The 26,474-nt window shown below is 38.7% G+C and overlaps 1 protein-coding gene across 2 annotated transcripts in view; it reads right to left on the bottom strand.

The window, feature by feature from the left end:
• The window catches only part of LOC137182600 (polypeptide N-acetylgalactosaminyltransferase 18-like), a 183,916-nt gene that overhangs the window by 56,029 nt on the left and 101,413 nt on the right, over positions 1-26,474 (bottom strand). For both annotated transcript variants that reach the window (XM_067588927.1, XM_067588928.1), the window contains exons 5-6: positions 4,495-4,692; positions 1,855-1,969 (exon numbers count right to left, since the gene is read on the bottom strand). In XM_067588927.1, the coding sequence (XP_067445028.1) occupies positions 1,855-1,969; positions 4,495-4,692 (313 nt within the window). The remainder of the gene's footprint in view (positions 1-1,854; positions 1,970-4,494; positions 4,693-26,474) is intronic.

The following is a 26,474-nucleotide window of genomic DNA, read 5'->3' on the forward strand; positions in this document are numbered from 1 at the left end:
CACATCTTCCCATTCACTTGAATGAGAAAATATGCCCAAACTTTTGACTGGTACTGTATGTATGCTGGTGTATATTTTTACTGTTGTTTTGTATGATTTTCTTAACAGACATTTTTGGTGTTGGATTATACAGAAAAATCAATAAAATATAAATCACAAAAAAAGCAATGAAACATTCTTTTGACGTTCTTGTCTGGCGATTGGAACAGGATTGAAAAAAAAATACAGGGGGTTATATCTTGGTGTAGGTCTTTCGGAGTTAGAGTAGATTTTTACATCTGATGGAATGGAAGTGTATTTGTTTCATGAGATGGATTGGTGACGGATATTAAAACACTTCAGGCTGTAGCTGGACAAAACTTACCTTTCCTCTATTATTCAACAGCTGTGCTACAGGTTAGGAGTAGCAGAGCATGACGAGACAGCAGTCTTGCTACTGGAGGGTTTTATTATTGTCTTCCACTCCACACTAGCTGGTCTGGAATACTTTTTAATATGGTGAAACCTTTACACTAATGTGTTTGAGGGTTCGGAGACAGGGCCAGTATGGGATTGAGCCAAACACCACAGCCAGTGTAGCCCATACCAATGTACATGTGCCCTGCATGGGTTTTTTTGCTACAAGAATTTCAGGTCACAACAGGTAATTACTCTATTTTCAGAAACATTATTAAGGAGACATTAGGAGTGAAATATTAAATTAAAGGAGAGTGTTAGTCACAAAAATAGTGACCTGTAGTTCTTGCTGCTTGTCCAACCGTAGCTCCATGCAAGCTTCATTCTCATTTGCCAAAATGTGATCTTCTGGCTCTATGCATGTGTCTCCTTCATATTTTTATATTATTGTAGAGGATTACAAGACTGGAATAGGGGAAACTGGTGTTTGGTTGCAACAGCTATCAACACCTCACAACTGGATATGATAAGAGAAAGAGAAAAGCAAATGACAGTAGGGCTGCATTGCAGTGTGAGTTTTTCTTTTTTAAGAAGATAGAGAATACAGCGCAATAATCACCCAACAATCTCCTCTTTAGGCTCACTTGTCCACAACTGTCCACTAAATCTGAACTTGACCTGGTCAAGCCTGAGAGAATTACACATTTTTTCAACTATGATGTGCTCTTAACCCAGTGGCTTGGATCATCGTCAGCCGGGCCTGGGCTTATAATCAAACCTGTGCTTCACTTACACTACACTGTAAATCACTCTGCACTAAGCCTGAATAAACAGTTTCTCTTGGATGTCTCCTGTGTCCTTTCAGTCTCAAAGCTGTTCCAACATTTGTGTTCTCATGGGACTGATTTGCAGCCTTAAGAGCCCTCTGCCTCTTGAGACCCAGTAAGAGAATTCCTGCAGTAACTGTTAACGTCTTAATATCTGTAGTTAAACTCACTGAAAATGTTCTAAACCTGTTAAAGCTAAATGATGCCAGAAAGTGCAACAAAATATGAAAATTAAACTTGTCATAATGTAACAAATATAGTTATATTTCATAGAAAAAAAATCTAGAATGTAGGTTAATTAAATTATTATGTTATCTGGCACATCATTACATCATTAGTAATCAGCTCAGTTTGCGTGAGTCAGACTGAATGAATAATGTGGATGACTGACAAAGCGCCCATTCTGTCAAAGGAAAGGTCATTCTTCTTTTATTGTATGCTGGACATGTTTACTATTCAGTATTTCTATTTAGACGGAGATGACTGCTGATGCATCCGTACAGGACACAAATTACACTGCGTTACAGATATTTTTAGTGTATGTATGGGTTCAGACAAATACAGTATACTTATGGCATGTGGTTGCCATGGATGTACGGCTAATAAGATACAGTTTCTCAAACCAACTCACCCTGATGCCGAGCTCCACATTTTCTCCTCCATAAATTTCCATGCCTTCATCTAGCAGGCCAATTTCCTCAAAGTACTTCCTGTCGACCACAAAGCAGCCGATCAGAGCGGGGCTCCTGAAATAGAGGGCGAAATGAGAAAAGAGGAAAGAGAAAAAAATGTATTGAACTAAATAAATAGAAATTAGGGAGTTTAAATGCAAAATTCTCCTCAAGACACACAACAAAAATAGGCCTAACTCAACAGTTAGCCCCACACTGGGCATCAAGGCCCTGAAGGTCTGTTTTTTTCAGGTATGCTGCACATTTGATGCTCTAAACATAGGCCTTAGCCCTTCATGATAAACCTATGCAGTACATTAGACTTACAAATGATCCAGCTGTCAAAATGATGCCTTTGCCTAACACAATAAATTCAGGACATTTGGAGGAAATTCAGGGGAAAAAGCAAACAGATCTTTCATCAACATCAAACTGAATCAACAGGAGTGAAAAATAACTCCTATTAGTATGCTGTCAGTCCCACACATCTCCTCTTATCAATATGAAATACAGCACCACTGCAAAAACAGCTTGTTTGGGTGAATTTCTCCTCCCTGTGGATACACAGACTGGCGAACAGCCAGAAACTCTGAAACCCAAAATGCTAATAGGCCCTCCCACCTCTGACTTTGAACACATTCTTTTCTCTACAATCTCCATATAGTGGCACAATACAATCATAATTCATTCATCAAATATTGGTTATGTATTTAATGCATGTTTATAGTGTAGCTGCATCATATCTAACATGTTTAAGAGGGAAAAGAGGTTTTGTAGTCGCATATTTTGCCAAATCTTGCACATCTCTGGAAAATACACAAGATAAAGGCTGTGGAGCTGACAGAACATTTCACATGCAGCTTTTTCAGGTTTCTATTGTGAAAACAATAAGATTTTATATGATGTACAAATTAAAAATACTTCATAGACATTCCGTATGCACATTTGACCTGCACTTAGCCAAGACGCTATAGTGTACAGCTTAGTAATGCTTTAAGGAGCTAGTAAGAGGCTAGTAACATCATGTTCTATACATATATTATGAACCACAAGTGCACCAAGCTTTAGACCTGACATGAGCTGGTCTTGGGCATGTAACCCGAGACCAGCTCATGTCAGCTCACCCGACACTCATTTTTGGTGCTAAGGTTGCAGTGCGCTACTGGATTGGCATCGCCAAACCCTCTGCTTCACTTCTCCTGCCCTGGGGTGAAGAGTGACTATCCAATATACCAAACCAGTGTAGTTGAGGTCATGTCCTCAGCGTATCCCAGGAAAATACCAGTTTGCTGGTGTGACACTACATCCCATGCCATGCACTGACACCAGAATAGAGTACATATCATATTAGAATAACAAACTCGACTTCAACACAGATCCCCTCTCAAAGACAAGACCACAAAATTTAGGCAGGACTCACTATACAATAATGCAGAACTCACTATAGTTGATATTGTTCATTAGTGGTCCAAATTCCCTTTGCATAAATTTAATTTGCAGATAATCAAATTACCAAAACCAAATGAATTAGTGAACGTGGGATTTAAGACCTTCGGCAGTTGCCTGTTTTGCCTGGTTAATAATAAGGGAAAGGTTTTCGGTTCTGATCACCTATGAGCAACAAATCATACAGTAAAACTATGGACACAGTACATAAATATTTATTTCTCAATTAATCAGTGAAATGTGTAATGAAATGAAATATACATATTTACATCAAAAATTAGTAATTTCTTTGACAAAATGCCTTGAAAGTCATAAACACTGGTAATACTTTAAAGGGGTGTTTGTGAGCAAAGCCAGTGACAAAGTGCACTTCAGAGAAGGTACTAAAAAAGATAAAATAAATAATTGGGGCTATTCATCTTCCTCCATTACAATATTGAGCAAGATATGTCCTCTTGTCTTTGTCTGAATCTATAAACACTGCATCATTGATTTGCTTGCAATGAGCCACAACAACAGATGTATTATCCTCTTGCAGATATTGGTGGTAGGCAATTTTGCTATTGTTGCTGGGCTGTTTTATTGTAGTAGCTTCTGCAGTGTCTCCAAGCAGTCTTTATCTGTCATACTGGCAATGTTTCTGTACCATTATATCCAGAGTATGTGCAATGACTGTATACAAGGTGGGTCGCATCAAATGTGATGCGATGTGTTATAGTGGGGAAAAAATACCTGCTTTTCTCCTTTGGTGTGTTGAAGACTAAGAATTGGATGTGTTATATTTAATGTACTTTGTGACTGTGCTGCATCCCCCAGGTTTTACAAGGGTTGGAATATTGACACTACACTTACCAGAATTTACATACATAATTATTCATGGGGATTAGTGTTCAAGAAATTATAATGTAAAAATAATGAGCTTAGTAAGTGATCTTATCAAACCTACTTCAATATGCTTCTAGTCAAATTATTAATAATTAAAACTGCACTGGCAGATTATTTTGCTGGTGTCTCACTTTTTTCATGGTAACAAGACATCTTCTTCAATGAAATGAAACTGTGTAACAGGTTTCTTTATTTTTTTCATTATTTTTAAAATGCTTATCCCTTTTGTTGAGCTCAAAACAAAGTCTTATAGCTCTCATTGTATTTACCTGATAGGGGCAGTGTGGTTGCGTTGTGTCCACCAGGACTTTGGTGGGTTGAGGTATCGACACCACAGCTCCCAGTCAAAACCCTGAGCAGACAGCGGGTACTCTTCAATCTCGAAGGTGTCATATTTGATGTTGTCAAAAGAGGGAGACACCACCCGGGTCCGGTCCTCCTTTATTCGCTGAAGAATAGGCTCTGCCCTGTGGGATGACCCAGCACAGATAAAATGAGTTTAAGCAATGATAACATATGAATCCATGGGTTAGTGGTACATTATTGGCTCCAGAGCTCACTGCCAACACATGGCATTATGCTCCTACATGCATACATGCTACATGCTACAAAATAATACACAATTTCAACCAGAAACCATCTCATAAAATAAACCTGATTCCATTAATTAAAACAAGACCTCACCATCCATTAAAAACTATGACCTTATCTATAACAAGGTGGTAGCGCAGGCAGCTAATGATCTAAGAGGGATATTTGGATGACTTTGGCTCCTACAAAATGTTTTTCTGACTTAATGGGTTAATTTCCCAAGGACTCACTCCCAAGACCAACATTACCAATATCTTTCATGTTAACAACAAATCAAATGTTGTTTAATGTAAAAGGGGTCATTCAGTGCCAAAATCTCTCCTCTGAGCTTTTTGGCCTATTTTACCTAATTTTTTGTTTTAACATCACATTGGCCGTAGGGTTCAATCTAACTGTTTCCAACACCTGTTTTCAGCAAAATAAATAAATAAAATTGAAACCCTTACTGTATTCTACTTGCTTAGCACCAAATGACAGACAAAGTTACAGCTGATGAGGGAGAAAAATTGGGTATTGGTGGATCATTTTAGCTAAGAAAACAGACTGGTCACAAACATGACTCCAAATAAATGCTGATGTTGCTTAATGTCTGCTGGTATAAAGCTGCACCAATCAATACAGTATGTACTATACATAAACAATGGATCAAAACTAACACCCAATTTTGCAGTTCTCCTCACATCGATGGGGCCTTTTAGCCTCTTTTAGCTCATTGTTTTGGTTCACCAACAGACAAGACACAGTTCTCATCAGCCTCTTTTCCAGCCACAGCAGACAGCTGTTTACAGCACCACTTATCCACGTTACCTGATCAAAGCTGAAAGACCGATAAAGTTAGCGACCAGCTGGTGAACATAGTGGAGCATTTAGCAGATAAAAAGCCAGATATTTGTGTTGTGTTTACTGGATGTGTAAATAGGCTATTTTTTGCTAACACATTAGTCGTACAACTTTAGAGGCTGGGAATATGGTGGTCACTGTGCATCTGTCAGCTCTCCTCAACAACTATTCAAAAAATCTAATGCAACTTTAATTCAAGAAATAGAGTGAAAACATTTAATTTTTAAGACCTCTGCATTTTGACGATACTTATATGGATACATTTCATCAAAATGAAAAACAAAAGAAATCTATGAGAGTGCAACAACTGTATTCCTGGGTCTATTAAATCTCATAAAGAAACAAGAGTAAGACAAATGGCAATCAAAAATGGCAAGAGCATGATCACCTGAATGAAAGAATGTAGCAAAGAGGAGGGAGTGAAATAAGAAAGTGAGGAGGACTGTCAGTCCAGGCTGGAAGTTAGGGAGTGAGTCTTGATTAGGTATCAGTACTCCTTGGGGAAGGTAGAGCAGAATCAGTGAGAGTGCTAGCAAAGTGTAAAGTCCTGGAGAGATGGGACTGCACCCTACTTAGAATTGTAAGCCATTCACAGGATTCTGAATTTAGTCGTGAGAGGAACTGGTTGAAGTGGGAGAATTCAGAGCTTGGTCAGGGCAAGATTGGCTGCAGCCATGAAGAGTTGAGAGGGCCTACAGAGAGTTCAGACGGAAAACCAGAGCCTGGACTACAAACTCAGCGTGGCCCTTGATTGGGTAATACAGGATTCAGTGGATGCTAAATACCAAAAACCAGCAGGGCTGTGGCTGTGCAAATGGCCTTTCTTGTCAGATGGCTCTTAAGATTCACATGGGGCTTGTTGGTAGTCTGGGCAGTAAACACAGGGGTGGTGTCCATATAGAGGTGTTGCTGAAGGTGGGTGTGCTGAGGGAGAGGAGCACTTAATTCAAAGAGGATGAAGCGAGTAGGCAGACCACAGATAACAGCTACACAAGCAAAATGCCGTTTTCATAAGTTTGGACTTTAGATCTGGGTGTGGGTGTTCAAAACATGTGCTTTAGAGTAACTTCATCGGCCGTCATAGTGCCTAAACCATGTTGAGTCATCCACTGATTTCCAGTACAACTCAAAAACTCTATGTGTGATCTGGGTGGTTTTGAGATGTTGAGGATCAACGCTTTTATCCTAGGAAGCAAAACTGATATACAGTTAAGTTATCTTTTATCGGTCAAAATAACACACTTAATGATGTCTGATATTAAAATCCTATCACAAATGGGTTTTTCTAGATCAGGTGGATTTCAGATATACAGCCTTATGATTCTCATTTCACTTGGAATAATAAGGTTCTGTTTATTGAGGCTTGACTGAAAGCAATGATTTTGTTGAGAAAAGTAAACAGTTTAGTCTAACTTTTTAAAAATGTAGCCTACATAATTGATGTATTCAGAACTGAAAAACATTTGGTCATATCAACAATTTTCAGTGAGATTTAAACCGAATAAAAGTTGTTCTACTAACAAAGCAACAAAAAACATTTGCAAGCTAGCTATGTAGCATGGTGGCTAAAGTCAACTTTAACCAAATTTAATCAAGTTTAACCAAGACAGAAAATTACATTGTTGGTTTTGATAAAATCATCAGTCATATATATAATGTTGTCAGATGTTCATATTAAATATGGCCAAAGTGTCAAATAACAAGGTAAACATATGTAGAAGTAATATCTGTGAGCAAATAGCATCGGCTTCAGACTGCTCTGAAGGCTCGGTTTCCAATGTTTTTATCTACTTTCAGCCCAAGCTAATGTCGGCTTGTGACGGATTTCTTTATATGGTCATCTGTTCATTGCTCAGCTCCACTAACATTCTGGTGTTTTTCTGTTGTTTTGGGGGTAGTTTTTCCATTACACAGCAGGGCAAAGAAAAATAAGTTGTTAACCAGTTGGAGGTGTGCTGGTTGTCTGCAGCTCTTCATCAAAAATCATCATCACTGTGGCTGTGTCCTTGCATTATTTCTAACTGATCTGCTGAACAACGAGCTCCTAATATCTCCATATCTTCTGTCAACTGGTTTTTAGCACCACTAACAAAGCTCTGCTAATTCGGTGAGGAACACGTTTATTGTAAATTCTTCACAATAAAAGTCTTCCATTATTTAGTCATTTCAAAGCTTTTAATATGAAGCAATAAAGCAGGAAATATTGGGTTTGCATCAGCAGTAACTTAACACAACTCTTATATGGCTGCCCCTTGGCAGGCCTCTGGAAAGCTGGCCAATCAGAACAGAGTGGGCTCATTGGGAAGGTGGCCTTAAAGAGACAGGAGCTAAGACTGCCTGTTAGAGAAATAGTCTGAACTGAGGGGCTGCATAAAGGGCAGGTACAAGACAAATAAAGAGATTTTTGAACTGTGAATCATGCACAGCTACTCTAGAGGAGTCCAAAAATAAAAATATAGAGCTGGAAATGAGCACAATAGGTCCCCTTTGAAGGGACTTTAGAAGACATTGATTTATCATTTTGGGGAAAGATGGTAGTGTAATGATGATTTAAAATAGAGTCATTTCACTGGGGAGTTGGTTTGATACAAAAAACTCCAACCAATTACCAGACTTTAAAAACTTCTGACAAATAGTATGTAGGTGTATGTATGTGTGTTTGTCAGAGAAGCCCAATTACTGGACTAAAACTGTAAGACTGCCTGTTAGAGACAGAGGCTGAACTGAGGGGCTGCATAAAGGGCCAGTATAAGATAAATAGGGAGTTTTTTGAACTGTGGATCATGCAAAGCTACTCCAGTGGAGTCCAAAATAAAAATATAGAGCTGGAAATGAGCATATTAGGTCCCCTTTAATAACTTGTCAAAGAACTTTGCCATGTGAGCTCATTTTTGACCAAAAAAGGCAGATAATAACTTATAATTCTAAGTTCACGATATTCATAATAATATATCTTTGTCAAATTAGTTCTTTTTGAGGTCAGACAAAGGTTTGGGATTAGACAAAAGCTCTGAAGTTGAAATATGCACACCATTCAAAATGCTAAGTTAATTCTCAGTGTTGTCTTTTATATTTTGTGACATTTGCAATTCAAAAAAAGCTCAAGGTCAGTCCTGAAAATTCCTTCAAATGAGCAGCAAGGTAAAAACTCTTTGGTTTCCTTCTCTAATGGAAAAAAACCCAATGTCTGGTTAATGGGAACGATAAGAGAATTTACATCATAGCACTCTGACAAAGACAGCCATTCATCTGGTTCAAAATGATACTATTGATCTATAGAAGACATGGTGGGCGACTGGTGAGAGAAAAATAATATCTTCATATTCTTAGTCTTGTGGGACAAAATTCCAGAGGCTGTTGTTTAAATGCAAACTACCCTTACTGTCCCATGAGAGAGAAAACATAAACGAGGCACCATGCCTCACAATCATTCATGTTTTATCAATTCAGCCCCACAGAGGTATATGATAATAACATCACAAAGAGCCAACATCAGAGAGTAGGAGGGAGTCTTTTATCCTGCACACTGATTGTTCGTTAAGACGTGAACCTCGCCTCTGGTTTAATTCCCTTAGATTTATATACACATAAACACTGAAACTGTACATAAATACATACAGTGAGCCCACCCAGAAAGCACAGAAATCTAGTTATTGGAGTAAAATTAAAATTGGGTAGCAGCCCAATTAGTGAGACCTCCACATCAAAGCCAGTCAAGGTAAAGGTTACAGTGTTCACACAGTTAGACTTCATGGCAACCTGAAGGAAATTATTTCTCACAGTTAAATCCTAAAATGTGAGAGGTGCTCTGAAACACACTGTGGGACTATTGGAGATCTTGGATTAGAGGAAGTGTAACCTCAGTGAATGACAATGATGTGACTTATGGCAAAATTTTTAAACTGTAGAGAAGCATACAAGCATTTATAAAACTGATAATTACACATTGCAGACAACTGAGTAGGTGTTTTTTTCAGTAGTTTTACTTACTGTGTTTGACATTTTTAACGTAACTCTCCAGGAAAGAAGCAATTTTATCACAATTGCTCACAGCATGGATACAGCTACTATACCTTGAATTTTGTCTGTCTGTGTGCTATGGACATCAAATGATGCAATGCTACATATGTGGCCAATGTGTGTTGAACTGAAACCTATCATTTTGTACTGCACAAATACATTTTTCCCTACTCCTTACACCAAAATTAGTAGAACGTTAGTATGTATCAGAGCAGCTTTAACCTGTGACAACCTGTGATCCCTTAGATTTACCTTGTGACATCTTGGGTGGGTCTGCACCCCCATGTTGGAAACCACTGTTCCAGAGGTCAGCACTAATTTGCACCTGTGGTCAAGAAAATCCACTGAGAGCCTAAATTGTCTTACATTCTGTCTTTAGTATTGGCTAATCCTAACAATTCCTTATAATGTAAGATTTATTTTCAAAAAACAACGATTATGTTGTTTGCGTCTGGTCTTGTTTACATTGCAGTTGTTATGTTGGCTACATGGACTAGGAGAAGCAGAGGAGTCTGTAAATTTGGCTCCTATTTCAGCAGATCGCCCAATACTGAGATATACAGTATATTTCATCATGTAATTATGTTATTTTAGATGTTCTCCATGTCCGAGGAGATGAATAGACCAGCACATGTACAGTAGGTGGAGATGACTGAGGTTTATTGTGATTACAGTCAGATAATCTCTGTAACATGAAAACCCTATAATTACTTGTGTTTGACTCAAAATAGCCAACATGGCAGATAATTGCAATGTATGGTAGAGACAATTATGTAGCTCGAGCAGTCAGTGCTTTGTTGGTAATTATACAGCAATTTCTCAATTTCTACAAAAAAGAAATCAGTGAGAGGGTGGGTGGGATTCAAAGAACAAGATTGGACAAGAAAAAACAGGGGAAGCAGGATTGAGAGGAAAGTGTTAGCAGAGGAAGACAAAGGAAAATGGAGTGAGTAAGGAAGAAAAAAAGGGAAGTAGAGAGAAATGGGAGGCATGCATACAGTTTCACATTAGTACACGTGATATCAGATGTGTTACAGTGAGCGCTCAAGTTAAATCAAGAAACATTTAAACACCAATACAAATTTCTAAAACGTACGTGTGTGTGTGTGTGTGTGTGTCTAAAGAGAGAGGAGCAAGTAGACAAAAAAGTGCTTATTTCCAGCTGAGCTCTTTTGTGTCTCTGCCAAGAATGATTTCATTAGTCATAGACCAATAGCCCCTCTGTGGTACTATGTGGGAGGTTTGTGTGGGTTCTGTGTGTGTGTGTGTGTGTGTAAAGAGAGAGAGAGAGAGAGAGAAAGAGAGAGAGAGAGAAAGGGATTGGGCTGGAGTGGGTGGAGGAGTGGAGGGGTTAAGAAGCTGGTGAGTATCTCTTGTCTAATATGGAACACAGCAACAACAAATATTATTTTGGATCCAATCCAGACATAATGAAGTGAGTGTGTGTGTGTGAGAGAGCAAGAAAGCAAGACAGAACACACAAATGTGTTACCTGCCTGTGTGAATCAGTATTGTATTTGTGTGTGCTGTCATTCAGGTGTGAGTGTGTGATATTTTTGAGGCTGTCAGAATGATTAACAGGTACATAGCGCTGCTGTTGTATCAGAGTGTTTCAAAGAAGGGACCCTGAGGTGATGAAGTGTCTACATCTCATAGAGATTGACGTTAAATTTTATTGACATTAAATTTCTACGGAGTGTCAACATGCTTGTCTTGACATAACACATGGTTGCTATTATATGAACCCCATCTCTTAAAAGGTTAGGAGCTGAAGTTATTTCAAATAAACATACATTTCCTCATCAAAATGCAAATGAATTCAAGAAGAAGCTCAAAACTCTAATCTATGATCCTCTGCTGTCAAGGCGAAACATATTATTGTGGAGGAATGAAATATACTGTACACTTCACTGGGACATGTGTAGCCTAGCTTAACTTGAACCCTGGAAGCAGAAGAAAACAGCTAGCCTCCATTAAAGCTAAGGGAAAGCTTTAATGGAGGCCTGCCCGAGCATTCATTGCGCATGACCGGAATCTTCAAAACAGAGAGCTTGGAGGCCTGATGAGCGGCGGGACACCAACAGAAAGGAAGTGACGGGACTGCATGATTTGTGGAAGGAGAGAGAAAAAAGACAGGTATATCAACAGAATACAGAATGAAAAGCAGCGTGTGATCATCGGACTATTGCCTATAGTGCGGGGGAAAATGAACAGCGAATCTTATCAACAACACCGGAGTGAGAGACTTTCAATGGAAATGAACTCAGCTCCCTGAAGTGAGACGTGATATCACTTGAATTCACGCAGGGAGATGGGACACTCATATCTTTGTGGTTGACTTCAAATAGGTGAGAGGCAGTCCTGTTTACTAAAGGTTGTTGTGCCTTGAGAGGAAGTTATGTGTGTGAGTGAGTGCAGTAGTGAACACTATTGTGTTGTGCCTGTGTATGAAGTGTGTGCTTGTCTTGTGGGAGGGGCTTAGGACAGAGAGGGAAGGGGGGGAGAGTTCTTTCTGGACCACAATATAATCTCTTGAACCATGTCACTAGCTTGGCAAAAAATACAACTTTCAACAAATTCACAACAGTCTTATTTACATGTTATTTGTTAGCAAGCTACCACTGGTGGGAAGTAACTAAGTACATTTACTCAAGTACTGTACTTCAACTCCACTACATTTCAGAGGGAAATATTGTACTTTCTACTCCACTACATTTATTTGCTTTAGTTACTTTTCAGATGAAGATTTGACACAATGGATAATATAACAAGCTTCCAAAATACCTATCCACCTACCTTATCTAGTGACCCTTTGGAGGGGTCTGACCCCTAGATTGGGAACCACTGGACTAAATTAGCTAACTGTATATAAAGCAGTTCAAACTAGCTCCACCTCCAGCAGCTACAACAGTAACATGCTGCTCTAACACTGATGCTTCAGTGTTAATAATCTAATGATGTCATATATAATAATATATCAGTCAGAGGGACCAAACCACTACTTTTACTGCAATACTTTAACTACAACATGCTGATAATACTTATGTACTTTTACTTCAGTAGGATTTCTTATGCAGGACTTTTACTTATAATTGAGCATTTTACATTGCGTCATTGGTACTTTTACTTTAAATGATCTGAATACTTCTTCCACCACTGGTAATCACTAGTACATCCTAGGGTCACCTGGCTTTTTGCGACAGAAAAAAATCTGTCAGCTCCAGTATGAGATGGTAAAAAATGCACAACTGTTTGATGATGTGCCAGCTTCAAAAACAATTTAACAAGATGAGCAGATGGTGAAGGAACAAACTCTTGAAGATTTGATGCATTTATTCAGTTAGAAAAAAAATTTAAACATGAGAGCAGTACTTTTGCACCACCATAGAAAACACATCCTGGACCTAAAATACTCTGCACACAGAGATGGTACTGTTATCTTCTCTTTTGACTCTGGGATGTTGCAGTGTTCATCCAAATGAAGCAAAAAAGATAACATTGCCTTGTCCTCCATCTTCTAAGTATTGCTTTGCAAAATGAGAAAGAAAAATGTGATGGTGAAAATGTGAAAGCAGAGAAACAAACATTTTATATTCTCATGATATTGACAGATTCTCATGTAGTTGCAGATTAGAGGGGAACACACATGAACCTAAAATCATATGACTCATTGCAGGTTTTTGCTATTCATGCTGATGCATAAAAATAAGGTCTGTGACAAATGAGAAGGGGGAAAAAATTGCTGCAGCGTAAACCAAAAGTTGACTGAAAGAGATTCAGTCCATTCAGTTTCTCACAGGGACTGCAGGGTTGATTAAGCTACATGAATCATGAGCAACACTGTACTCCACAGCAGATTGGGCTGTCCACTGTGATTTTGAACAGTAATTACTCTTCAGAGTACAACGGCACAGCAAATTCATCAAAAATGAACACAGTCTGTCCAGTCCCTGTTCAACACAATGTCAACTTTGATGAAAGCAGCGGTTCATGACATTCAATGAATGTTGCTGCATAGCAAGGCACAAAAACACACTGCAATTTACTGACACTCCATCGTGTTGATCTTTTTCAGGCAGTGATGATAGAATGTTGTTCATGTAATGTTTTTGTCTCAGCTTCTTTTCTTCAGCTTCAAAAAACCCCCCAAAAACACACACCTGAGCCAACTCCCAAAGCAAACTAGCAGAACAGAATAACAGCAGATGAGACTTGGACTTATTGTACAAACCTGGTCAATGAACCATTAACTCAATTGGTTTTATTTGTAATTATTTAAACAGCATTGTGCATCAAATTGTAACTTTTGGTGTGAATCTCAAGTAAAAGCAAACACCTCAGGCTGTCTGTTGTTCTGGTTTTCTGTTGCTGGGACACACAACACCTAAAAAGCAGTTGTACAGCACTGTATTTGTATGTGACACAGATTTAAATGGATCGGCTGTGAAGGCGTTACACTGGATTCCTCTTTTCTTCTTGTTCTCAAATGATTCCAGCATTCAGTTCATTTTTCATAATTATGTCACTGTTCCAACTTCCTACTGCTTTCAGTTTGCATTTCTGGTTAGATTTGTTTAAACCTGCGGTAACTGATCTTTTGCCGACTTGGGGACAGAGGAAATGAGTTGATATGTTGAACTTGTTAGAAACAAATTTGTTATCAGCAGATATGGAGAAACACCATCATTCATTTGGAGTTGTGTTTCTGCCCACCTGGCCACTCTCCTTTAGGTGTTTTTGGTTTCTACCAACTCAGGAGGGAAATATCTGGCTCTTTAACTAATGACTTCAGCTTGGAGTGACATTTGTTCCTGTGGTTGGGGGTGGTGGGTCATTTGGTGTTTGGTGCTGAATATTGAACTCACATTGACTAACATTAGTATAACTGCAATGCAGATGTAGTGAGCCACACAGTGCGAACGACGCTAACACTGCGGTCTCTACAGCCTTAATCACTCATGCTCAAGCAGGTTAGTTACTCAACCACAAAATCATTGTGATTGGCTGCTCCACTGGAACACGCATCTTGATGATTTGTTGTTGCATGCTTTCAGTTCATGGACAATTTGTGAAATGTTCTGCCTTAACCCTTGTTACGCTCTGTGCCTCAGCCCATCTGAACTTGAAAAAAAAAAATTTAAGCTGACAAATAAATCACAAAAAGATCTGTGGGCTCTAATTTTATGAAACCTTGGAGGTAAACGCTATGACAGATAATAGATTACAGGCTTGAGTCATTTTAATGCTCTGGTGCAGGCTGTTGTATCATTATTCAATGTCAAATGATCAAAACAGAGAAGTTGGATCACCTTTCTATGTTGTAGTCAAAGTGGCAAAATGTGTCTTTTATGAAGTCTATAGCTCATTATAATGATCAGAACTCCATTCATATCTGGACAAAGAGTGTTTTTGTGATGCAGGTTGGTGCCACAAGGAAAGACGGTCAAAGAGAATAAGTGCAGGACAGCAGGTTTAATTAGGCCTTCCTGAACCACAGTCAACCTCAACTACTTAAGAAAATCTCTCAATCACCTCTCCTTCTCCTTTTACACCAGGGAGTCTGGAATTAAATCACTTCATTGCCAGCCTCTCATACAATCAACTTAGTCCATGACCCAAAATACTTATAAATATGTCACAGCTGCCTCTGTGGCTCTCTGCAGCTTAACGTTTGCACCTGTTTGAATGATGATTTTAGAGGAAAATGGGTTACAGCTACACCAGTTCTTAATAGTGCTCAAAGAGAATGATCCCTTCATGAACCAGCTTTTAAATACTTTGTGTTAAAATTCTTCACCATGGCTCTAAACTGATGTGTCTTGAAGGACAACGAATGCCCGCACAGTGAAAGGATGCCTCTTTTCTCATTTAATCAGCAACCTTTCAAACACACAAAGTTACACTCAAAAAATGGAAACTGGCTGGCTGTTATATTACTAAAGTGTAATGTATTTTGTACAATATAATTTCATGTTTCCAAGATGAACGTGATCAAATCATATAGGATTTGCATTAAATTCAACAACTTAACATTTATTAGATTCATTCATATTGAGATAAACTGAGATAATCTAGTTTCTACACATAAGTAGGAAAATCAAGGCAGACATTGCAAGAAGAGAAAATAGACCGTTTAGAAGATAGATCATTGGCGTGCATATGAACAAGGTAAGCAGAAGTCCATTATGAGCCATCTAAATGCAAATGATATACTGTGTGTAAATGTCATCAGCTGTTAGTCCATCATTTTCAACGATATTTGGTCACAATAGTTTATTTAGTTATTTAGTGTTATTTTTAATCAGACTTAAAGAGCCAACCCTCACCATGTGCATGACTAATGGCCTCTTCTTCGTCATATTGGCTGCTTTAATGAGTACAACAGTGGGAAACTCACTGGGAGGAGTAACACAATCCTTGGGATTTTACTCTTAAAAGGGTGAACTGCCGGTAAGTTGGGTTTGCAGCATATTTATGTGTGCATTGTTTGCTGTATTTTACAAGATGAAGTGAGCATGCATGTTTGTGTTATTTGATGCACGCGGCCTTCACTGCACAAGCAGCCGTTAGCCACCAGCTAATGACACAGTTGTGCTGCTACAGAAAAAAGTATGAGCAGGTTTGGACGGGCACCTTGTTTCTGTATGTCTTCGTTACTTTCTTTTTGTCATAGGACGAATTGTATTTCTGTCCACTGTTTTAGAGAATGTATAATTTTACTTTCAAGTAGTGCTAGCTGGTGGCTAATTCAGTTCAACCCACTTGATGGCAACAACTATTTACTGGCGTTGACCATGGTGCTTTAGATGCAGATAGCTATGTAGTTTCACTTTAACTAACTGTATATATCTGTGCAATTTAAATATTTAATAGGTTTTCTGCCTTGTGCAAAGCAGACAGTCACACAAATAGTCAAACAAACTGAATGTAAACATAAATACATTATTTCGACATTGATTACTTCATTTATGTAATTATAGCACTAGGAATAATTAAGGAGAGATTCTGCATCAGCACTATGGAGCAAACCTGTGGCCCTAGTAGATTTCTGGAAAAGGTATGAAATGTCATTCTGTGTGTGTGTGTGTTTGACCACCAGTGTGCCAGCTTATCCTGAGGCCCATCTTGCCTGCAGTTAGACATTGTGATTAAAAGAATCGAAATGCAATAAAACTCATTTGTTTATTAAAACAAGATGTTTTCTCATTGTATTCTAATCTCAAAAGGCTCCAAAAGGCTTCATTTGCATATTAAAATCACCTGGGTTGCCAACTCTCACGCTTTTGGCGTGTGACACACGCTTTCACCTTCAGTCTCACACTCTCACGCTGCCCAAACAATTCTCACTCCAAAACACTGCGACAGCAACATAGATGAACAGTCAAAGTCAGAGTCTTTTTGGTATAAAGTAATAGTTAAACCAAGTGAATTATTTTTACAGTTATACATAGGGCTGTAGTGGAAACTAAACAGACGTAAACGCCGTTTACCCACTTCTCAAATTTTGAAATAGCATTTCCACAAACTTCCCATCACTTTACAGCTGTTAGCTCAGCCTGGCTTCCTACCGCAGTTTCTGTTGTTGCTTCTAGGTGTGCTGGGAAGGAACTTACAGCTCTAACTATGCAGATGAATACTGTTCTGGTAAATATTAGGTACAATCTGTTATCCAAATGTAAACTAAAGGGCATCCCCACTAACAAAAGTCAAAGCACAAAATTGAAACCTGCTATAGAAGTACTTACAGAGCTTTTAATACAGGCACTAACGCTACACAACTCTATTAACATGATGTTTTCTTAAGCTGTTAAAAGGTTGTTGACCTCAGTACCTGGACTTTGGTGTTGATCATGGTGGAAGGTCTGTTAAACATAAGCGTGCCCAAGAAGCCACAAAGAACACATTAACCGTCCGTTCAATTACAGCGGGGAAGGCAGTACAGGCACCCGGTGATTAGATCTCTGGAGCCGAGAGAGGAAACCCTTTTCATAATGTAAAAATTACTGTCAGGTGCAGTCCTGGAAAATCTCCCTTATTTTCAAAGCCCAATGTTGACAGGGATGAGTGAACCAGGTGAAGTGAAAGATTCAGTTTTGAGTCGACGACGACTATGCTCGCATCAAAAGTTGCAAGTAAAAAGCCAATAAGTACTTTATCAAACCACCTCTTCAACAAGCAATATATAGAAAAGCGATATTCCCAAATGCTTTGCCTGCAGTGTCCATCCACTGCCTGTGTTTACATAACTACAGTGTGCTGGTTAGGCTAATACCGGACCAATAAGGGATATCAATAAGAGTAGTAGTATTGATAAAATCCTAATCTTACCTATCCCTAATTATGATAATGTAGCCAATATACATAATTCACAAGGATTGCAAGAACACACTACAAATATAATATGAAGAAAGTCAGGGAAATGTGCACCTCTGCTCATCCCTGTATTAACGTAAACCTGTTTTTAATTCAGACTGCATTGGCTGCATTACATATTGTATGTCGTAAGATGACAAATTTGTAGGCAGATTTACTTCATGGTTAGTGCGGCTCTTCATCCTGCCAGTGTGGCACACATGAAAAAAATAGTGAAGAAAATTGATGTATATAAAGTATTTGGCTGAGTGAGTGAGTGAGTGTGTGTGTGTACACCCTTGTTATTGCCTTTTTAACTGGGGAACATTTAATAAAACATTGTAGTTTTGATATCAGTAACAACGCGTCTTTGACTTTCATTAATAAACAAACCTGTGTGCCCTTTATTGGGTTAGTGTATGTCTAATATTGTGAAATTGTGACTATTTCCCTGGGTGGAAGGCCCTGGGTGGTGTAGTCAAGCTATATCATTAAGTCTTAGACCTAAGCTCCCAATCTCACCATATAAATCCTGACGGTGAATTGAGTCAAAATATGTGCATGTGAATAAGTGCGCGTGCGCATGCATGTACATGTGATTAAGCCCATGGCATCAAAATCTCACTCCAGCCAGGTATCCAGTTGGCAACCCTGAAAATTTTCTTCCAGGGGGAGAATACCCTCAGATCTCCTTATGTGATTTAGTTTCTTATTCCTTTTTCACTACTTGAGAGTTTGCAGGTCTGTCAATGATTACTTGCTAACTTAACCTTTATGGATGTTAATTGATTGATCTCTCTCAATTTATCACAGCAATTTGTGACTGCAAAAGTGGCCGGCTCTCTTCCATATGCATGAGGTAAGTGAATGAATGTGTGAAGGAACATCCTCTTTTTACTTTTATTTGAATATATAGTATATAGTGAATACTTATGGACTGCACTGTATGTGCCATATAAACAACATACTGGCAGACTCTGAAGTAACTCATAAATTCATTAGGATTTACTGAAGGCCAGAAAAAGCAGCCTTTGTTGGCCCTCTGACAAACAGTGGCATTTGTATGCAGGAAACTAATATATACAGTGCTGTTTGCAAGTTTGTGAACCCTTTAGAATTTTCTGCATTTCTGCATAAATATAAGCTAAAATGTGATCAGATAGTCCTAAAACTAGACAAAGTGAACCAAATTAAAATTAATTTATCTATTGAGGAAAATTATCCAATCTTACACATTTGTGGGAGGCAAAAGTATGTGAACTCTTGCTTTCAGTAACTGGTGTGACCCCCTTTTGCAGCAATAACTTCAACCAAACGTTTTCAGTAACTGTTAATCAGCTCTGTACATCAGCTTGGAGGAATTTTAACCCATTCCTCCCTACAGAACAGTCTCAACTCAGGGATGTTGTGGGCTTCTTTGCATGAACTACATGCTTCAGGTCCTTCTACAGCATTTCTTTAGGATTCAGATCAGGACTTTGACTCAGCCATTCCAAAACATTATCTTTCTTCTGCTTTAACCATTCTTTTGTAGAATGACTTGTCGTTTAGTGTCGTTGTCTTACTGCATGACCCACTTTCTGTTGAGCTTCACTTCACACACAGATACCTTGACATTTTCCTGTAGAATTTTCTGGTACAACTCAGAACTCATAGCTCCATCAATGATTGCAAGCTGTCCTGGTTCAGAGGCAGCAAAACAGCTCAAACCATGATACTACCACCACCATGTTTCACAGATGGGATAAGGTTCTTATGCTAGAATGCGGTGTTTGCTCATCACCAAACAGAGCGCTTCTCATTTAAGCCAAAAAGTTCGATTTTGGTCTCATCCATCCACAGAACATTGTTCCGATCACCTTCTGGCTGATCCATGTGGTCTTGAGCTAACTGTAGACGGCAGCAATGTTCTGTTTGGAGAGAAGTGGCTTTTTTCCTTGCAACTCTGACATGCACACCATTGATGTTCAATGTTCTCCTGATGATGGACTCATTAATAACGACTGTAGCCACTGCAAGAGAGACCTTTAGTTTCCTAGATGTTACCCTGGGGTCTGTTGTGGCCTCCTGGACTATTACACACCTGCTCTTGGTGTGATTTTTGTTATTCGACCACCCCTGGGGAAGGCAACAATGGTGTTGGATGTCTTCAATTTGTACACAATCTGCCTGACAGTTGACTGGTGGAATCCAGACTCTTCAGAAATGGTCTTGTAATCCTTTCCAGCTTGGTGAGCATCAACAACTCTTCTTCTAAGGTCCTCAGAAATCTCCTTTGTTTGAGCCATGACACACATCCACAAACCTGTGTTGTGAAGCTCAGACTTTGACAGTGAAGACCCAGATTTTTCTTCTTTAAATAAGGCAGGGCCTCCCAGACTCACACTTGATTGTCATCCCATTGATTGAAACACCTGACTCTAATTTCCCCTTCAAATGAATTGATAATCCTAGAGGTTCACATATTTTTGCCGTGCACAAATCTGTAACATTGGATCATTTTCCTCAATAAATAAATTAACAAGTGTAAAGTTTTTGTCTCATTTGTTTAACTGAGGTCTCTTTATCTAGTTTTAGGACTTGAGTGGAAATCTGATCATATTTTAGGTCATATTTATGCAGAAATAGAGCAAATTCTAAAGGGTTCACAAACTTTCAAGCAGCACTGTGTATTTAGTATCCTCGTCTAACTGCATGACTCCTTTGGCTGAATAGAAACAACATTGCAATACTGTGGAAGGACCCTAGTGAGGTGTTCATGTGAGGAACCCATAAAATATCAGTAAATTGAGGGAGTTGATGAAAATGAACCAAAATCCCCTCCAAGCAAATACAAGAGGTTAATAAGCTACTCTAGAAAAGGTTTAGTTGAAGTCATAGGCGCCAGCAACTGCTAGATCCCAAGGGTTCACACACTAATGTATACACCGACATTGCATGTTCAATCACTGTATTTAGTCAGTAATCCAAATCTATTCAAACTACTTGTGTTTTCCTTTAATTGTGTCATGCTTTAAAATAAAATGAATCTTATATGAAGATATAATAGAGATTTGTCTGAAATATAAAAAAAATATTCCTAACCCTAACCCACAGCAATGGCTATTCTTAGAGCTGACCCATAATCAGTCTTTAAAGACCCTGTGCAATCAAAAATTTGATTTGGAAGTATCTATAATGCTCAAAGAGTCTAAGAACATATACACTGATTCTTAACTTTTTTTTTTTTACTCAGTTACATTTTGAATTCGATTTCTATCCTAAAAATGACACACACACACACACACTCTTCACTAGGTCTCTCTGGTGGTATAGTACCTCTAGGCAAAAGATTACAACATGGTAATTCGCTTTGTTTATAGTTTTTGTTTTTGTCTGATGTGTGGATTGGATTTCAGTGGATATAGGGGAGGAGCTGCTACTGCTGGTCACACCTCAGGCTCTTCTGAGAGAGGTCTGGAGAAATTCACAGCACAATAAGTTACTAAACTCCAACCCACACGTCACACCAAAACAAAAAAGTAAACAAAGCGCAATACCAAGCAGGGTTCTTTTGCCTAAAGGTTGCTGTTTGACGGCATTACAAATTATACCTTTAAGGCTAATTTTCATTGTTTATTACTTTGAACAAGAATTTTATTTTTTGAGCCAAACCAAGCTGTCTAGTATACATTATCTCTAATTAGAGTAAATGGACTGTACTTGTATAGCACCCTTCTAGTCTTCCGACCACTCAAAGCGCTTTTACACTACGAATCACATTCACTCATTCACACATTGAATGGGTACAGGGGCTACCATGCAAGGTCCTAACCTGCCCATCAGAGGAAATCTAATCATTCACACACATTATCACACTGATGGCACAGCCATCAAGAGCAATTATGGGTTAAGTATCTTGCTCAAGAACACATCGCCATGCGAACTGGAGGAGCCCGGAATCGAACTGCCGATCTTCCGATTAGCGGACGACCCGCTCTACCTCCTGAGCCACAGCCACCCCTAGAGTGCTGTACTATGAATACATTTTAACATATAAACAATCAAAAATCGAACTGTGACTTCAAAATCAGAATTCATATAGAATCTGGACATTTGTGTATCATTACCCTGTAGTCTTAATCATGTTCAAACAATCTCCCATTATGTTCTAATATCCTATTTTTGTTCCAACCCACTTAGCCAGTAGTTCACATAATCATGACATATATTTGACATTATTCATTTTATATGCACTCAATTTTATTTCGCTTATTTCCAGTCATGTCTACCAGTATGTCTCCAACAGCATCAGTGCTGCTACAGAAGGCTAAGAAAAAAGGTTTTCTGAAAAGAAAAATGAAGCAATTGAACAAGGAGATGGACTCCCTTCGCCAACAATTAGCAGGTACGTGTTTTTCTTTTTCCTTAGAAAGACTAGCTCTCCATACCTAACGCCAGTATCATAATCAATTTTGTTTTTCCAAGCATATGTGCACTAGAAATGCCAGGCTTTCAACACTGCATTGGGACTGCCCACTCGTTCCTGTAGATATCTGCATCGACTGCAGTGAAGCATACACACAAAACCTAGTAAGTATAAAACTATTATATAAGCCTAGCCTATGCTGCATATTATATTATCTGTAGTGAGTAATTACACACTAGATCATGATTTTTGAACTATAAACATGTCTGTATGCCTCGTCCTGCCTGGGACTACTCCCAGACTGTTTGAGAGGGAGTGTCCGCTGAGGACTTATTTTTTAATGTATTTATTTTTGTTTTGTTTTGATTTGTTTTGTTTTTCCCCTGATATGAGGGAGGGAGGTTTAGGCCCCGCCAACCCAATATTATTATTATTATTATTGTTATATTATGTTATGATTATTATGCTATTTTAGCTGATAAATGCAAAGATCTTTCTAAGAAAGAGCTCATTGCCGTATGTATAAGATACCTTCATAATGGAACCCTCAAAGAGAGAGCAGTGGGATTTGTGGACACACATGATCTGACATCATGTGGAATATCAAATAAGATTTTGGTGATATTGGAACCGTTGCATCTTGACCCTGAATTGTGTGTGGGGTTCAATTTGGCAGCGCCTCCATCATGGCTGGCAGTAAAGGTCAGGTACAAGCGATACTGGAAGGCTGCGTCTGCTCAGTGTACATACATTGTAACTCACACTGCTTATATATAGTGCTTTGCTCTGCATCCAGAATATCTCCCACTGTTGCCATGATTTTTTAAGTTCTCAACTTGCTACATCACTTCATGACAGGAGTGAACAGGCATGCAGTTTTTAAAGATCCAGAAAGAACCTCACCCCAACAGACCTTGCCTTGAACTTGAACGTTTCACAGATGGGACGGTCCACAGATGGAACTCAAAATCTGACTCAGTAGGTAGAGTTTTAACTTTGTATGATGCCATATTAGTGACACTGGCTGAGTTTGCTGAAAGCTCTGGCCAGACCAAAATACAAACCAAGAGATTAATTTTTCCCCCTAACCAAGGTTCTCGATTCCTTTCCCAAAGACATTTTTCCAAACATGAACTGTTTACTTTGGGCACTCATTACTCTTTTGATGACAAGCTACACAGTTGACTGCTTGTTTTCCACTGTTAACCAGATCAAAACAAGCAACAAGGCAACTATACCCACAGGCCAACTGAACAGCTTATCTGTTCTTTCATTTGGAAAGGATTTGACAGACATTTTGAATTATGATGAAATTATTTTATTGTTCAAGAGCAAGTCCTGCTGTATTGGACTGTGATGCTGTGGTATGTATCTTACATTGCTCCTATAGTTTGCTGACAGATGTACAGTACATATATATGTATATATATATGAACTATAGGAGCAATGTAAGCTACATACATATAGTCCGAGCCAATTTCCTATTCACTTGAATGAGAAAGTGGTCTCAGACTTTTACTTATTATTCTTATATTCCTTTATTATTTTGGTATATTTCGTCATGAAATAAAGGGACAGGTTGACACATGCACTGTACTGCACTGAAAAGCCCACTGAGATAGTCTGTGTGCATACTAACTTCCACACCAGGTGCTCAAGCTGTAAAGACTGATAATTACACCTTGAGGTGGACGGGCAGTCCACGCCTTTACTTGAAGAGTTTACCAACTTTTATGTAAACAGTGTCACGGCTCTTGTTAATCAGATGTAATTGTCTTTTTAATAGAATATAATTTATATATCTTCATTTATTTTATTGTCAATATATTGCTATATTCTATTCTTTAATTGGAAATGTCTGTGAAGATTGTTAGTCATCTGTGGGGTCAGACTCCACAGCTAGTCAGTTAGAATTAAAGAAGCCGCTTCGATGAGAGGCAAAACAGCAGTTGCCCTCGATTCAACCCTCCTTGGATATAATTGGAAATATTTTAATATTTGTAATATGATGAACCCCTGTTAGTTTTCTATGGGACAAGAAGGCATTATGGCATTATATCTATGCCTCAATCCTGAGCGTGTGATGCCATATTTTGAGCACGGAAAAATATTTTCTGCATTTGCATAAATAATATTTTGTTGAGAAATTATGATCATGCAAAGAATAATTTAATCTAAGCAGACAGAAATCTGTCCTGTGCTCAATATATTTTTGTGCGCGTTTGCTATTGTCAGTATAAGGGCACAATGATAAATTCTTTCACTCTCTCAACATCTCTGCTCTATGTGCTCACTCACCATGACAGAGCGGTACAGCGTGTCACGATTCCAGCTGATCATTAGTGTAGGTTATTTCTGATACTGTCTCCCATCCGATTGCTAGTGGTATTAATAGGTTGCTGAGGAAGTAGGGAAGCACTGGGAGAATGGTAAGCAGGAACACCACAGCCACAAACGAGTTATTTATACAGTTTATTCAGTTTTATGAACCTTTATGAAATTCAGCTTGTAAATTGGACATTCAGACCATCATTAGCCCTCTCATAGGGTACCAGATTCAGATTCAGAATCAGATTAAAAAACTTTAGTGTCCCTGAGGAGCAATTTGCTTTATAGACAGTAGTCCAACACAAATACAACATAATCCTACACAACACAACACAAGATCCATATTTCCTACACTGTCACCATGAATCATGGAAAAAGAAAGACGTGATGACATCCGAGGTTATAGCTTGTTTAAAAAACCAATAGCAGATGGAACAAAGGACAATCTGTATCTATTAGTACTACCTTTGGGGAGACTAAACCTTCGTCCTGATGAAAGCAACTGGAACTCAACATGTAAAGGTTGTTGAGGGTCCAAAACAATAGTCTGTGCCTTTGAGATGACCCTCACTTCATACAGGTGCTGAAGGTGATTAAGGGTAGCACCAGTAATCTTGTGACAAACTTAACAATTTTTTCCAGTTTGTTCCTGTTTTTAGGACTTAGACTGCAAAACCAGCAAATCGTAGAAAAAGAAAGGACAGACTCAACAAAAGAAGAATAAAACATTTTCATCAGTGTAATGTCCACATTAAAACTTTAAGCTCAAGGTGATGTCTTCAAATTTAATCTTCTTGTCTAGGACAGTGTCCAAATACTTATACTGCACTGCTGCCACTGGTTCACCCTTAATCACACATGGTGCAGGGGCAAAGGAAAAGGACCTCCTCCGAAAATCAATGTACATTTCTTTGGTTTTAGCCACATTAATTTGAAGGAAAGACTGGTCACATCACTTAACAAATTCATCAAGGACTGGGCCATGATCTTGATCCACACCCAGCAGAAGACTCACAATCACAGAGTCATCAGCAAACTTAAGGACAAATCTTGATACATGATTGCTCTGACACTCATTTGTATATAAAATGAATACAAGTGTTGAAAGCACAGCCCTGAGGGGACCCAGTGGAAGATGAGAGTTTACTGGATAGGGTTCTATTAACCCGGACCCCCTGAGATTTGTTCGTTAAGAAGTCAGTGACCAACATACTGTGCTAAAATCTTTATTAAAATTAGATAAGAACAAGTCAACGTAATAAATAGCAAACGTACATGGTTCTTATTTCCCTCCAGGTGCCTCAGTACAAGATTTAATAGAGTAGCTGTAGTGTCCTCCACTCCCCTCCTCACCCGCAGGCAAACTGTGAGGGGTCCAACATGTCATCCACTGTGTGTAAAATTTCAGATTTGACTGTTTGATTGTTTTCATAATGCTAGGAACGTTCTGTTATTCCAAGGAGGACTGGAAAATATATGACAAAATACCCCACAGTTGCCAGGCACAACACTTCAATAATTTTCCCCCTATGCCATCTGAACCAGGGCTCTTCCTCTCTTATATACCACCAAAAGATTTACACGCAATCCCTTCATCAATTTTAATCTTACAGCCTGCAGGCCCATGTCTAAAATTAGAAAACTCATCATTAAAATCATAGATATCACACCTAGAGTAAAATTTGTTGAATTCTGCCAATTCAGCATCAG

Source organism: Thunnus thynnus, chromosome 5 (genome assembly GCF_963924715.1).
Source record: "Thunnus thynnus chromosome 5, fThuThy2.1, whole genome shotgun sequence".
Classification (NCBI taxonomy): domain Eukaryota; kingdom Metazoa; phylum Chordata; class Actinopteri; order Scombriformes; family Scombridae; genus Thunnus; species Thunnus thynnus.